The sequence below is a fragment of the Chinchilla lanigera genome, unplaced genomic scaffold, assembly GCF_000276665.1.
Source record: "Chinchilla lanigera isolate Chin_1 unplaced genomic scaffold, ChiLan1.0 scaffold00037, whole genome shotgun sequence".
Classification (NCBI taxonomy): Eukaryota; Metazoa; Chordata; class Mammalia; order Rodentia; family Chinchillidae; genus Chinchilla; species Chinchilla lanigera.
The window spans coordinates 13252733-13265279 of record NW_004955438.1 but is presented as its reverse complement, the minus strand read 5'-3'; the positions used below and the strand labels follow the sequence as shown (position 1 = coordinate 13265279).

The window sequence follows — 12547 nt, the reverse complement described above, 5'->3', positions numbered from 1 at the left end:
ATAAGAACCTGAAAGTAAATAAAATCTGAAGGGTACAATAGATATTGTGAAGGGGAAAGAAACTGCTCAAACAGGAAGGAGCAACTGGGATAAAGGAGGGGAGAGGAAAAAGAAAGAAGGTTGAGAAAAATGTATGTGTATATATGTACACAAGATGCCTAAGATAGTTGTACTACTAATTTCTATTTGTTTATTGAAAGGAAGTTAATGTGTAATTGTTTGATCAATCTTACATGCCTATATCTGGTTATCTGAGCAACCACTTTTTAGATAACATTATGTAATATAACAACCATTGTTAATATCCTATCACCTTGTTTTGAAATTCTGTATCATTTTTATTCTTTTTTATGCTGTGTTGTTTATGTATTTATTTTTGGTTTTCTGGTTTTTATTCTTTGCTCTTTAAAATGAAAAACAAAGGATACAAGGATAGCTAGGATAGTTGTATTGCTGATGTCTAATTTATTGAAAAGAACAGTTAATGTTTAAAATTTTTTTTGAGCAATTTTGCATGCTTGTATTTGGTCATCAGAATGACTCATTTGAAGACAACATTATGCAATATAAGAACCATTGTTGAATTCTTACCATCTTGTATAGTGAAGCTGTGTATCGTTTCCAGTTTTTTTTAATTGCTTGTTATTGTCTTTGATTGTTTGATCAATCTTGCATTCTTACATCTGGTGGACTGAGCAACTTTGTTGAAGATAATATTATGTAGTGTTGCAACCACTGTTAATTCCTATCATTTTGTTTTGAGGTCATGTATCATTTTTCTTGTTTGTGTGTTGTTTTTGTTTTTGTCTTTGTTGTTTTTTTAGTTTGTTTTTTCTCTTAAAAAAAAAGATGAGGATGACGACTGAGCATTGGGCTCAATTTATACCTTAGGAAGGAGAGAACAGGAGCAGACTTACTATCATCACATCCGTAGGTAACTATTTCTGTAAAAAAAAAAAATAGTGGAGTTATGTGGAGGGCATAGCAGAGAATGAGCGGGCTCAAGAGATATTTTTTTTGTTTAATAATGAGAAATGACAGGTGTCATGTGCTTGTTAAAGCAGTTCTGAAAAGGAGATGGGAGCAGATAAAATGATACAGTAGAGAAGGGCGCAAGTGCGGGAACACTGTCTTGGAGAGGGGTAGCATCAGTTGCACAGTAAGGCTGTGGTCCTTTACTAGTACGATGATGAGTTCCATTAGAAACGGAGGAGAAGGTCGAGGGACGGGGCACACAAGTGAGTGGAGATTAGCGTTAGTGGGAGCTTATACTATTTTCCCACTGAGTGGGGAAGGGAGTGGAGACACTGTAAGTTTGAAGAGAGGGTGTAAAAAATAGAAAATAACCAAGAAAGGAGAAAAATGAATAAATTGGGGAATTAAGTGGTTTTGCTTCTAAGCATTAAAGGCCTGCTGGAGGTTCATGATCATAATTTAAAGTAAAGTTGGTCACAGGCCGGGGGGATACAGCTCGGAGGCACAGCAACTGCCTGGCAAGCAGAGGTCCTGAGTTCAATTCCCGGTTCCAAAAAAAGTAAAGCCGATCAACCTAATTGTATGTTTTTCTCCAGCCGTATTTACACCTAGTTGCAGAAGTGCAGGGGAAGAGTGAGTGGTGGATTGAATTTAATCTTGTTTTAGCAGCCTTATTTCATGCGTATGTATCCATAAGCAATATACTGTTATCCTGTATTTTTAAAATATCCACGAATGGCATCTTAATGGAAGTTGTGAGGCGTTTTATGTATTTTTGGAACTTATTCAAGTTGAAATATTTTATTTATGCTGCTGAATAATATTCTTTTATGAGTTTATTCTCTTAGTAATGTAAATGTGTTTCTGTGTTTTCTCTATCACAATGTTTTTTCTCATGTTACTGATTTGTTATCAGTTTGTTCTCATGTTACTTATTTGTTATCACACTTTATTACATTCCTGACACTCATCCTTCACAATTGTATATTTTCTGAATTTCTTTTTCAAATCTTTCACCTGTTCCAAATCTTTACCTGTATTCCATAGTCTTTTTTTTCTTTCCATTATCACATTTACATTTTACTATCATTAGATCTACTAATTTTTCTATTAGGGTTTATATTTATTCGATCTTTTTAACTTTTAATTGTGACAAAATTACCATCTGAACCATTTTTAACTGTACAGTTCAGTCATGTTAATGCCATTCATACTGCTGTACAGTAGATGTCTAGGACATTTTCATCTTGCTAAACTGAAACTTAATGCCAATGGAATATAGCCCATCTCCCGTGCCAACGACCACCATTCTACTTTCTGTGTATGAGTTTGACTGTTTTAGATACTTCATGTAAGTGGAATCATATAGCATATACCTTTCTGTGACTGGCTTATTTCACTTAGCATAATACCTTTGGAGTTAATCCATGTTGTAGCATGTGACAGGGTTTCCTTTTTTAAGGATAAATAATATATCATCATATATATGTATATATCATGGTATGTATATGTATATGAGATATATTATAGATATAGATATATCACATTTTGTTTTATTTATTCATCCATTGATAGATGTTTGGGTTGCTTCCACCTCTTGGCTCCTGGAAATAATGCTGCAGTGAATATTGGTCCTACAGATATCTTTTCAAGATCCTGCTTTGGGTATACACTAGAAGTGAGATTGCTGTATCTCACTAGTGAGATGGTAAATCTATTTTGTAAATTCTTCAGGAACATCCATGCTGTTTTCCATAGCAGCTGCACCATTTTAATTCCCACCATCAATGCACAAAGATTCTAGGCATTCCATACCCTGGCAACACTTGTTATTTTTGTTGTCTTTTCATAGTGGCTATCCTAATGGATGTAAGTTGGTATCTCATTGTAATTGTGATTTACATTTCTCTAATGATTAGTGATGTTGAGCATCTTCTTATACTATTAGCTATTCATATATTATCTAAAGAAGTGCCTATCAGTCCTTTGCTCATTTTTAATCAGATTTTTGTTGTTTCTTAGAATTTAACTCCTTGTCAAATATATGATTCATAAATATTTTCTGTCATTCTGTAAGTTCCTTTTCAGCTGTTTTTTTTTTTTTATTCCCAGACCTCTTTGAGTTTAATGTCGCCTCACTTTTTTTTTTTATTTTGTTGCCTGTGCTTTTGGTGTCATATGCAAGAAATCATTGCCACATCCCGTGTCATGAAGCTTTCCGTATGTTTTTTTAGTTCCATAGTTTTAGGTCTTATGCTTAGTATGTAAAGTCAGGTGGGAGTCTTTATTTTTTATAAAGATAACCCAATGCCTTTTAAGTGCTCATGTAATCCTTTCTCTGATTGGAGATACAACTTCTCTCATATAACCAAGCCATGTATGCTTATGAGTCTCTTTCTAGGCCATCCATTGAATTCCAGTTGTCTTTTTTGTCTCCCTGTATCAAAACCAAAATTACCTTAAAGCTTCTAGCTTCACAGTAAGACTTGAACCTGGAAAGGTCACACCTTGTCCCTCTTTACCCTTCTCTGACTGCCTTCTCCTTTTTCTTCACTTTCCTCCTGTATTTTCACTGTTTTCTACTCTTGGCTTTTTGTTTCTCCACATAAATTGTGGAATCAGATTTATAAATTAATTTGAAGAGAACTGTAATCTTTGGATACTGAATTTTTAATTAATGAATTTTCACCAGTGAATATTCATATCTTCCTGTTTATTTAGTTTCCTTTTATATCCTCCAAAAATATTTTATAATTTTTTCTCATATTGTTTTATAGGTATATCATTAAATTTATTCCATTAGGGCCAGAGATTAGCTCAGTGGCACAGCACCTGCCTGGCAAGCATGAGGTTGTGAGTTTGATTCCCGGTACCCAAAAATAAATTAATAAATGAATACATTAATTTAATCTATTAGCATTTTTGTTCCAATCATTAGTATTATTTTTTAAAATTAGATATTTATATTTTCTTATCTAAACATAGGAACATTATTGAATTTATACCTAACTGGAATTACAGAATTCTTATTAGATTAATTTACAGATTCACTTGGATTTTTATGTCAATAGCTATATTAAAAGAAAAATCGAAACCACCATTTGTAAGTAATGATAGCTTTCTGTTCAACTCTCATACCTTTTTGTCTGAAGAGTATGAGGTTTTATTGCTTTGTCTACTAAGCTTTGTATGCATAGGTATATATTCTTTTTTAACATTAAAGTACGTATGTTTTAGCCATGTGGAATTCTACTTACTCATGATTTTTGATAAATTATATTCTTAGTTTTTAATAACCTTTTTATTTTTTCATGTTAGACCATCTTTGAATTCCTAGAATGTATTTTTTACACATTGCTGATTTTCATTTGCTAATATTTTATTGTCTAAATTGATGTATAATTTTTTAATATTGCATTTGTCAGATTCTGGTATCAAGACTTAATAATACCATAAAATGCATTTGAAATACATAGATGATGTAACAGAGATACTGTTCCTGGGAAGTTGGGTGAATGTACAGTACTTCTATAGTCATCATGGCTGTTCACATTCTCCTTCTTTTTTTCTTTTCTTTTCTTTTTTCATTTTCCTTTTCCAAATGTACATAATATGTGTGTATATGTGTGCATGCTTGTTCCTTCGTGTATAAATTTCTTCCTGAATCAATTTTGGTTACTATATTATTATAGAAAGTTGGTTTCCTCAATTTTTGACATCAATTTGATGATAGAATTTCCTTATTTTATAAAATCTCTACTGTAACTCTAGTACTGTTCCCTTTTAAACTACCATCATTATCAATTTGTGACTTCTCTTGATAAATTTCCTAGTTTTGTCAGTTTTATTAGTCTTTTGTAACAGTGTTTGTCAGACCTATGAATTTTTTTCTCCGTTTCTCTGAACAGTTCCTTTCTTCCTTTTACCTTGCTCCTTTCAAAATTTTTTTTAAATTTTGGAATTTGACACCTAGATCACAGATGTTTAATATTTTTAAAATAAGACTGAATTTCTAAGAACAGCTTTTAGGTGTTCTACAAGTTCTGATTGATAATATTTTTATTGTTATTTTAACACACATTGTTAGTCTTTTCCTTGGGTCAAGGATTAGTAAAAATAAGTGATATGTATATTTTATATACTTTAAAACCAAACTTATTCATGAACATAACTTTTAATTTGAAATTTTTAATTATTGTCTCATATTGAGGACATTTTTATAATCTCAAAATATGTGACTTGAAGCTGCCTAAATAAAATTTGTATTTGCATTAGTTCTGTACATATATAAAAATGTAGAAAAGTAATACCTCAGAACTCTTCATTTTTTATTCGTAGTTTAGAGAATTTTTTTCATTACAGCCAAGACTTGACTCAAGATAGGATGTTTGAACAGTTTCTTAAAGGTATCTTAGAAGATGTCATCAAGTGTTAAGTAAATTGTATGTGATTCTGTATCTTCGTTATACAGTGATTTTTGCTTCATGTCTAAAATAGAGCTACTGCATAATAAGTAATGTATTTATTAAAAGCACTTAGTTTTAAGAAGTGTAGAAGTTTTTAAAATTTATTTTTGAAGTATTTCTTCGTTAATAATTCAGTGAATGGATGAATGCTTCCTAATACGCATTTTTGTCTGTCTGATCATGTCCAATAAAATGTTTAAAAATGATTCATTGCCTTTTATACACAAATTTGTCAAATCAATTTTATTTAGCTTTAGTCTTTTCAGTAGTTTACACAGCATTAGCATTTAGTCCTGATGTGATAAAGCAGAGAGATAGTGACATGTGGTGTGTGATTTATATGAACCATTCAATAGCATTACTCGGCCAGCCAACAAAAAAGAAAATGTCCTGTACTAAGATATTTGAATTATGTTGTTTAGTTTCTAGGGGCAATAGTAGTCTTTCAGTGTATACAGAATGTTACAAAAAAGGAAATTAATCATAAACCATACCACTTTAGTTTTTATTTATATGTGTATACATTTCAATTAATAGTTTTAATTTATGGTGTTTAAATGAACGCATCACAGTCATTTCTGTGGGCTTGTTTGATGTTGAGTCAATAAAACAGGATTTCTACCACTTCTGTGACATTGATAGAACAGTATTCTTTGTGGTTAAAATTTTAATAAAAAGGAATGGTATTTTTCTCAAAATCTTGTTGATGAAAGAAGAATAAAATGTAAACTAGAAAGCTTTCTATAAAAAATACTCATTTTGTTAAATTATTCTTGTGAAATATTTTAATGGCACCAAAATACCCTTGAAAGTTTCAGATATAGCCATTTGAGTGTATATTACTAAGCAGGAATTCTTTTCTTCTTATTCAAAATGTATATATAATCATGTAGATATTTATTCTCCTTTATTGTGTTGGGATGAATCAGTCAGTCACTTTAAAATCAGTTAAATTTTAAAAATTAACGTTTAGGTCTGATATATTAAATTAGCCCTTTTGAATTTTTAAAGTTCTCTGAAAGTGAAACAACTACCTTTAAGAGACAGTCTGGCTGTTTTAAAGATAGTTTTGTTCATCATCACTGAAATATACCATTAACAGTGCCAAACCTATGCAAGATGATTAGGGAGAAAAATTTTTTCGTCGTATTTTCATTTTTTTAGTTCCCTGTTCTCCCTCAGCATTTGATCTTCCTCCTTCAATTTTCCCAGCATTTTCTCAATCTTGCCTACTTGAAATAAAATCACTCATACTAAAGTATTAGAGAATTCATGTTAACCTCTTGGGATTGTACGCATTCCTAAAAAAGAATGGTTACAGAAACCAGTAACTGACATAAGTATATGCCGAAAGACAAACAAGAAAATGACGAAGCATGAAAAATGGACTGCTGTACAGATGGATGGATGAAGGTAGAGTTTCAGGCATGAGAAGTCATTCTGAGAAGACATTTACCCAGGACTCTTACTATGTAGATGATGGTTTGCCCTGGGAAGCAGATTCCTACCACTGCTTTGCATCTCAACTGGTGACCTATATTGTTAACTTTCTCTTTTGGACGCTTGTCATACTAGCTTGATATCAAATCCCCTTTTTGTTTGTTTGTTCAAGACTGAAAGAGCATATTCCTTTTGTGGAACTATTGAATACATGGCACCAGATATTGTCAGAGGGGGAGATTCAGGACATGACAAGGTATGTTCTAATTTTGGTACTTCCTTATATTATTTCAATAAAACAGATAATAAGAATTCCAGTTGACAACTAGGTAAAGCCTTCAACAGAGCCCTCTTTCCAGTGTTGTTATACCTTCATTTGTTTCTCTTTTATTTTGCATGCCTAAACACATTTGTGAATTCTAGAGTTTTGGAGGAAAAAGATAATAGAAAAGTTAAGACATTCTAAATTCTTTTTTTCAAGGTTTTATTGGTGAGAATTTTTATTTGTTTTATAGAGTAATGCTCTAGTTGGAGTTTAACGGCTAAAGCTAATTCTTCAAGTATTTTTTATTTATTTCCATTAAAAGAGCCCATAGTTTAAGCAAAGCACCAACTCTGACTTCAGTTTTTAAGACGTCATTCTTTTTCTGTTGCATGGAACCTTGGTCTTTTAGGGTACAAACTGAATCACAGTACAATACAGAGGTGTCACTGAGCGCAGAACTATACACGGTTCGTGCCTGAGTCTTGACGAATGATTTTGCACAGTGCTTTATTGACGTGTTAATGCTGCTGGAACACACAGCAGTACAGCCATATGTACTGTCTTTAGTTAATACTGTTCTCTAGTGGGTCACTGAGAGATCTTTGGAAAAGAAATCACTCACATTTTCTTATTCCCACTTTCTGCTTTTAACTTTATGGAGGTAACTGATGGCTTTGTTGACTCTCTCTCCAACAGAAATAAATTTAACAACTCTTGGAAGAAGAAAAAATACCCTGCATTCGAAATAGTCTATTTTTCTAAACTCAAAAACTCTATTTTTGGGGCCTCTTCACTTGTTTGTGAAAAATGAAGATTATAGAAGAAGCTTTCTAAGTAATTATGTTATAAAAATCTAGATTTTTTTTCTTATTATATTAAAGGGTAAAACAATTCTTCAGTCTTAACATTTTTCCTATATTAATAACTTTCTCCAAATAAGAAATTCTGGCTTTTTTTTTTTTTTTTTTTTTTGTTCCTCATCTTCTCCTCTCCTTCATCCCCTTGCAGAAGGTGGTATCCTTTTTCTCCTTTCTGATGACCAACCGTGTATTTATAAGCCTGTCCTTCAGGTCTGTGTCGGTGGATGAGCTTGGCTTCACGCCAGCAGCATTGCATTCTGGGCACTCTGGCTCAATGCAGCAGCACCCTTAAGTATGAACAGTAGAGTGGAGTTACGGGTTTAGTTTGTTCATGGTATCCTCTGAAGCTATTGGGGACTTTGGTAGGAATTTGTAACTCTTAAAATTTGACAGTTATGAGACTTCATCAAGCCAATTTTCACATTAAAAAAACCACGTATTTCTTACTACAATTTCAGCATGCCTAGGATACAGGATATAGCTAATCAGTGTTTGTTCTCTAACATAGAACACCTGATAACTTTAGTTAGTTAAATGAGGTGGTGAATGCAAAGTGCTTACCACAATACCTGACATGAATGAAGCATTCCATAAATGCTTTTCTTCTCTTGCTTTCAATATGCCTGATCTTATTTTATGTGTTCCGTGTTGTACATTTTCTTTAAACCGTCCTAGGTTCATATTTTGTGTTACTTCTCTGAAACTTTGGTCCTGGACTTTGGAAGCTAATAATTTAAAATTTTACCATCCAGTTAGTATTTCTCATTGGTACGAGTTCATACATTCAACTTACTGAAATTCTGATTTGCCTGATTATGAAAAGACTAATTTTCAAAGGCCATTGATAATTCACTGTGGTCTCAGGTCAAACAACTGCATTAATAAGTTGGTTTCCATTTTTTTTTTCAGTACCAGGAATCGAATTCACGAGCTCACGCTTGCCAGGCAGGCATTGTGCCACTGAGCTATATCCCTGTCCCTGAGTTTCCAATTTAGAGCACATTTTATTTTCTGTTAATGTACCCTTCCATCAGTGAATATTTTCAGATTTTTGTTGGGTTCTTTAAGCAAATTTGACTTTGGAAATTATAAAAACAATAACCTTGGATGAGATTTTTAAATTTTTTTCTTTAATTAAGGAATTTCATAAGATTCTTTGGACCCGAATGTTTAATAAAAATACTGATTGATACTTTTTCCCCTATCCTAAATCCAAGCATTTTTACCGACTTAAATTAATAAAAATTTAAGCCAGGTGTGGTGGCTCAAGCCTGTGATCCCAGCACTCGGGAGGCTGAGGCAGGAGGATTGCTAGAAGTTCAAGGTCACCTTGGGCTGCTTACTGAGTTCAAGGCCAGCCTGAACTATAAAGCAAGATCCTGTCTCAAAAAAACAAAGCAGAAAAAAAGTTATTTCAAGTTTAAAATGTTTGATTAATCATGGTAAAAAACTATAACTAGTTTAGGAAATGATTGAAACCCTGTCACTGCTGAGGCTACCTGGATATCATGTGCTAATTTAGTAGCCTTGCATATAAAGCTGTGTACAAAATCTACCTGTTAGAATGTTTTCTAAATACTTAGTTTTATCATATTTTTTCTTTCTTATAAAGTATATTTTAGTTGATAACTCTACAAAATGAAATTATTATTGTTTTATAGGCAGTTGACTGGTGGAGTTTAGGTGTTCTGATGTATGAGTTACTAACTGGAGCATCTCCTTTCACTGTTGATGGAGAAAAAAATTCCCAAGCTGAGATATCTAGGTAAGACTTCATTTGAAAAAAAATGTATTGTTTTCTCAATGGAAGTGATCACAGTTTTGCAATTAGGCTGATGAAAAGAAAATAATTTTTTAACAGGGATATACACAATGTTGTTTAACTGGTAAATTTTTACGTATATTCATGCAGGATATAGATCCATAACTTTGCTCTTCCTTTGTTCTTTATGGACTGAATTAGATTTCAAGTTTCACAGGAATAGTGTCATAATTCTTATGTGCTCCAAAGCACTTAGCATCTTGTCTCATACCTACTACTCGGTACATCATATATTGAGAAGTTTATTTAATGACTACTTCAGTTTCTCTGCATACATTACACAAGTTCTTTATGACTTTAACATGAAGAAATAGTAATGAAATTGCAATCTATGAATGTAGGCTCTATAAACAAGTACCACAAAATCACCCTCTTGTAGGTCTCATTGCATTTTTCTGTTGTTCATTCATAACAAATGTGACACCTATAGTGTTACATTTTTTTGTTCAGAATTATTTGATTAATGTCTGTCTGTCCCATTAGATTGTAAGTTCTGTGAGAGCAAGAGACATACCTGGCTTTAATGCTCAGTACTGACTAAATGGGATCCTATAAATATTTGTGGAATGAAATGAGCTAATGCATGAATGGTGAGCAGTATTATAGTAACTACTAGTTATGTTCTTGTCCCATTTTTACTTGAATTTTATAGCATCAAGAACAGATTTGACATTAAAAATTAACAATTGAGATTGTACTTTAGTAAAGATGGAATAACGGGCCAACTAATCATTCTACCAAAATCTTAACGATGGGAAAAATATATGAAATGACAGTTTGAAAACGTGGGTCATCTAACAATAAAGGACAGTGATCCCAAGCCAGGCGTGGTGGCTCATGCCTGTAATCCCAGCACTCGGAAGACTGAGACAGGAGGATCACTGAGAGTTGGAGGCCAACCCAGACGACAAAGTGAGTTCAAGGCCAGCCTAAACTTCATAGTGAGACCTTGTCTCAGACACATACACACATGAAAGTGATCTCTGAGAGACTGAAAATTAAAGAGGTGGGCCCTGTGACTGCCCAAGCTACCTTTCTTTAGAGAGTTCCCAAGCTCCAGGAAAGGTAGGGGCAGCCCAAGCAGAGCTGAAGAGATTGAACTAAGAGTCCAAGAAGTCTAAAGCAGCTAGAGTTTTCAGACCAGAGTGTAAGAAAAGAGAGAGCTGCACAGAGGAAAATGCAAAGATTTTCAGACGCAGTTAAATGAATACTGATAAACACACAAAGGAGTTTCTCAAAATAGTTAAGATGTTATTTTTCTACAAATTGACCTATAGATTCAATACAATCAGAATTTCAGCAGCCTTTTTTTTCTTCAGTAGAAACTTACAACCTGATTCTAAAATTCATATGGATAATCAGGGCACTTAGAATAGTCAAATCACCTTTGCAGAAATAGGACAAAGTTTCTTTCAAAACTTACAAACTACAATAATTATAACACTATAGGGTTGACATCAAGACAGATAAATGATAAATGAAAAAGGATAGAGTCCAGAAATTTAACTAGATCATAGAGGCAATAGATTTCTTATAAAGGTGCAAAATCACTTCAGTGAAGAAAAAAATAGCCTTTTCGGCCTGGGGATGTAGCTCAGTGGCACAGTACCTGCCTGGCAAGTGCAAGGCCTTGAGTTCAATTCCCACACTAAAAATAAAAGAACAAAAATAGCCTTTTCAGGAAATAGTGTTGACACCATTGGTATCTGGATGGAGAAAAATGGGCTTCCAGAAATATTTCATACCATGTAGAAAAATTTCCTCAAAATGGATCATAAACCTAATTTTAAACCTAAAGTGTCAAAACTTTTAGAGGAAAACTTCCAAATCTTTGTGAACATGAGTTAGGTAAATATTTCTTAGGTGTGACACAGAAGGACAGTCCATAAAAGAAAAGTGGCAAATTGGACTACATCAGAATTAAATATTTCTGCTCTTTGCACTGTTAAGAGAATGAAAAAATAAGTCTCTGATTGGGATAAAATTTTAAGCCTTTTTGTATGGAAAAAAGCTAAAACAAAATTTCATAACAAAATAACAATAGTTGATACATTCAATATTGTTGTCTTTAAATTAGTTGCTCAGGGTATAAGATATAGGCATAAAAACTTTTCCAATCAATATTAACACAAACTTTTCTTTTTAATAAACTAAAAGGTACTAATAGTATAACTGACTTGCATTTTTTCCCTTTTCCCTACTGTCCTTTCTCCTTTCACCCATCTGTCTTGGTTAACTTTTCTCTTGTTGTTGAGGCAAAAGACCTGACGCCCAAAATTAAGGAAGGAAAGGTTTATTTAGCTCACAGTTTGTGGAGGTTTCAGTCAATACTTGGCTGCCTCCAAGGCAGAGAAGCACATGGCAGAAGGCAACAGTTCATGGTTGTGGAAGACAGCAAAAGCAACAAGAGCACAAGGGGAGGAGTGGCTGTAAGCAGCCTCATTCTTTCCCTTACCTGTGCAAACTATCCACCCCAGGGCGGGTTCAGCTCTCACACCTGTAATCCCAGTTTTGGACCATGGATCAGTCATAAACTCTAACAGCCCACCCCATGAGTACTTGAGGCTTTTGGGGAACACCCAGACACAAACCATAACACCCATCCTAGTTCCTTTTTTCTTTTGAAACAATTTCTTCCCATTTCACAATATCTATTGTACCTTTTAGACTTTATTTACTCTTCACTTTTTCACCAGGGAGACAATGTGATGTTTACATA

At 33.3% G+C, this 12547-nt stretch overlaps 1 protein-coding gene across 3 annotated transcripts in view; it reads left to right on the top strand.

The window, feature by feature from the left end:
* Positions 1–12547, top strand: part of Rps6ka5 (ribosomal protein S6 kinase, 90kDa, polypeptide 5) — a 173630-nt gene that overhangs the window by 126801 nt on the left and 34282 nt on the right. For all 3 annotated transcript variants that reach the window (XM_013517243.1, XM_005390286.2, XM_013517244.1), the window contains 2 exons: positions 7054–7137; positions 9668–9771. In XM_013517243.1, coding sequence (XP_013372697.1) covers positions 7054–7137; positions 9668–9771 — 188 coding nt within the window. The remainder of the gene's footprint in view (positions 1–7053; positions 7138–9667; positions 9772–12547) is intronic.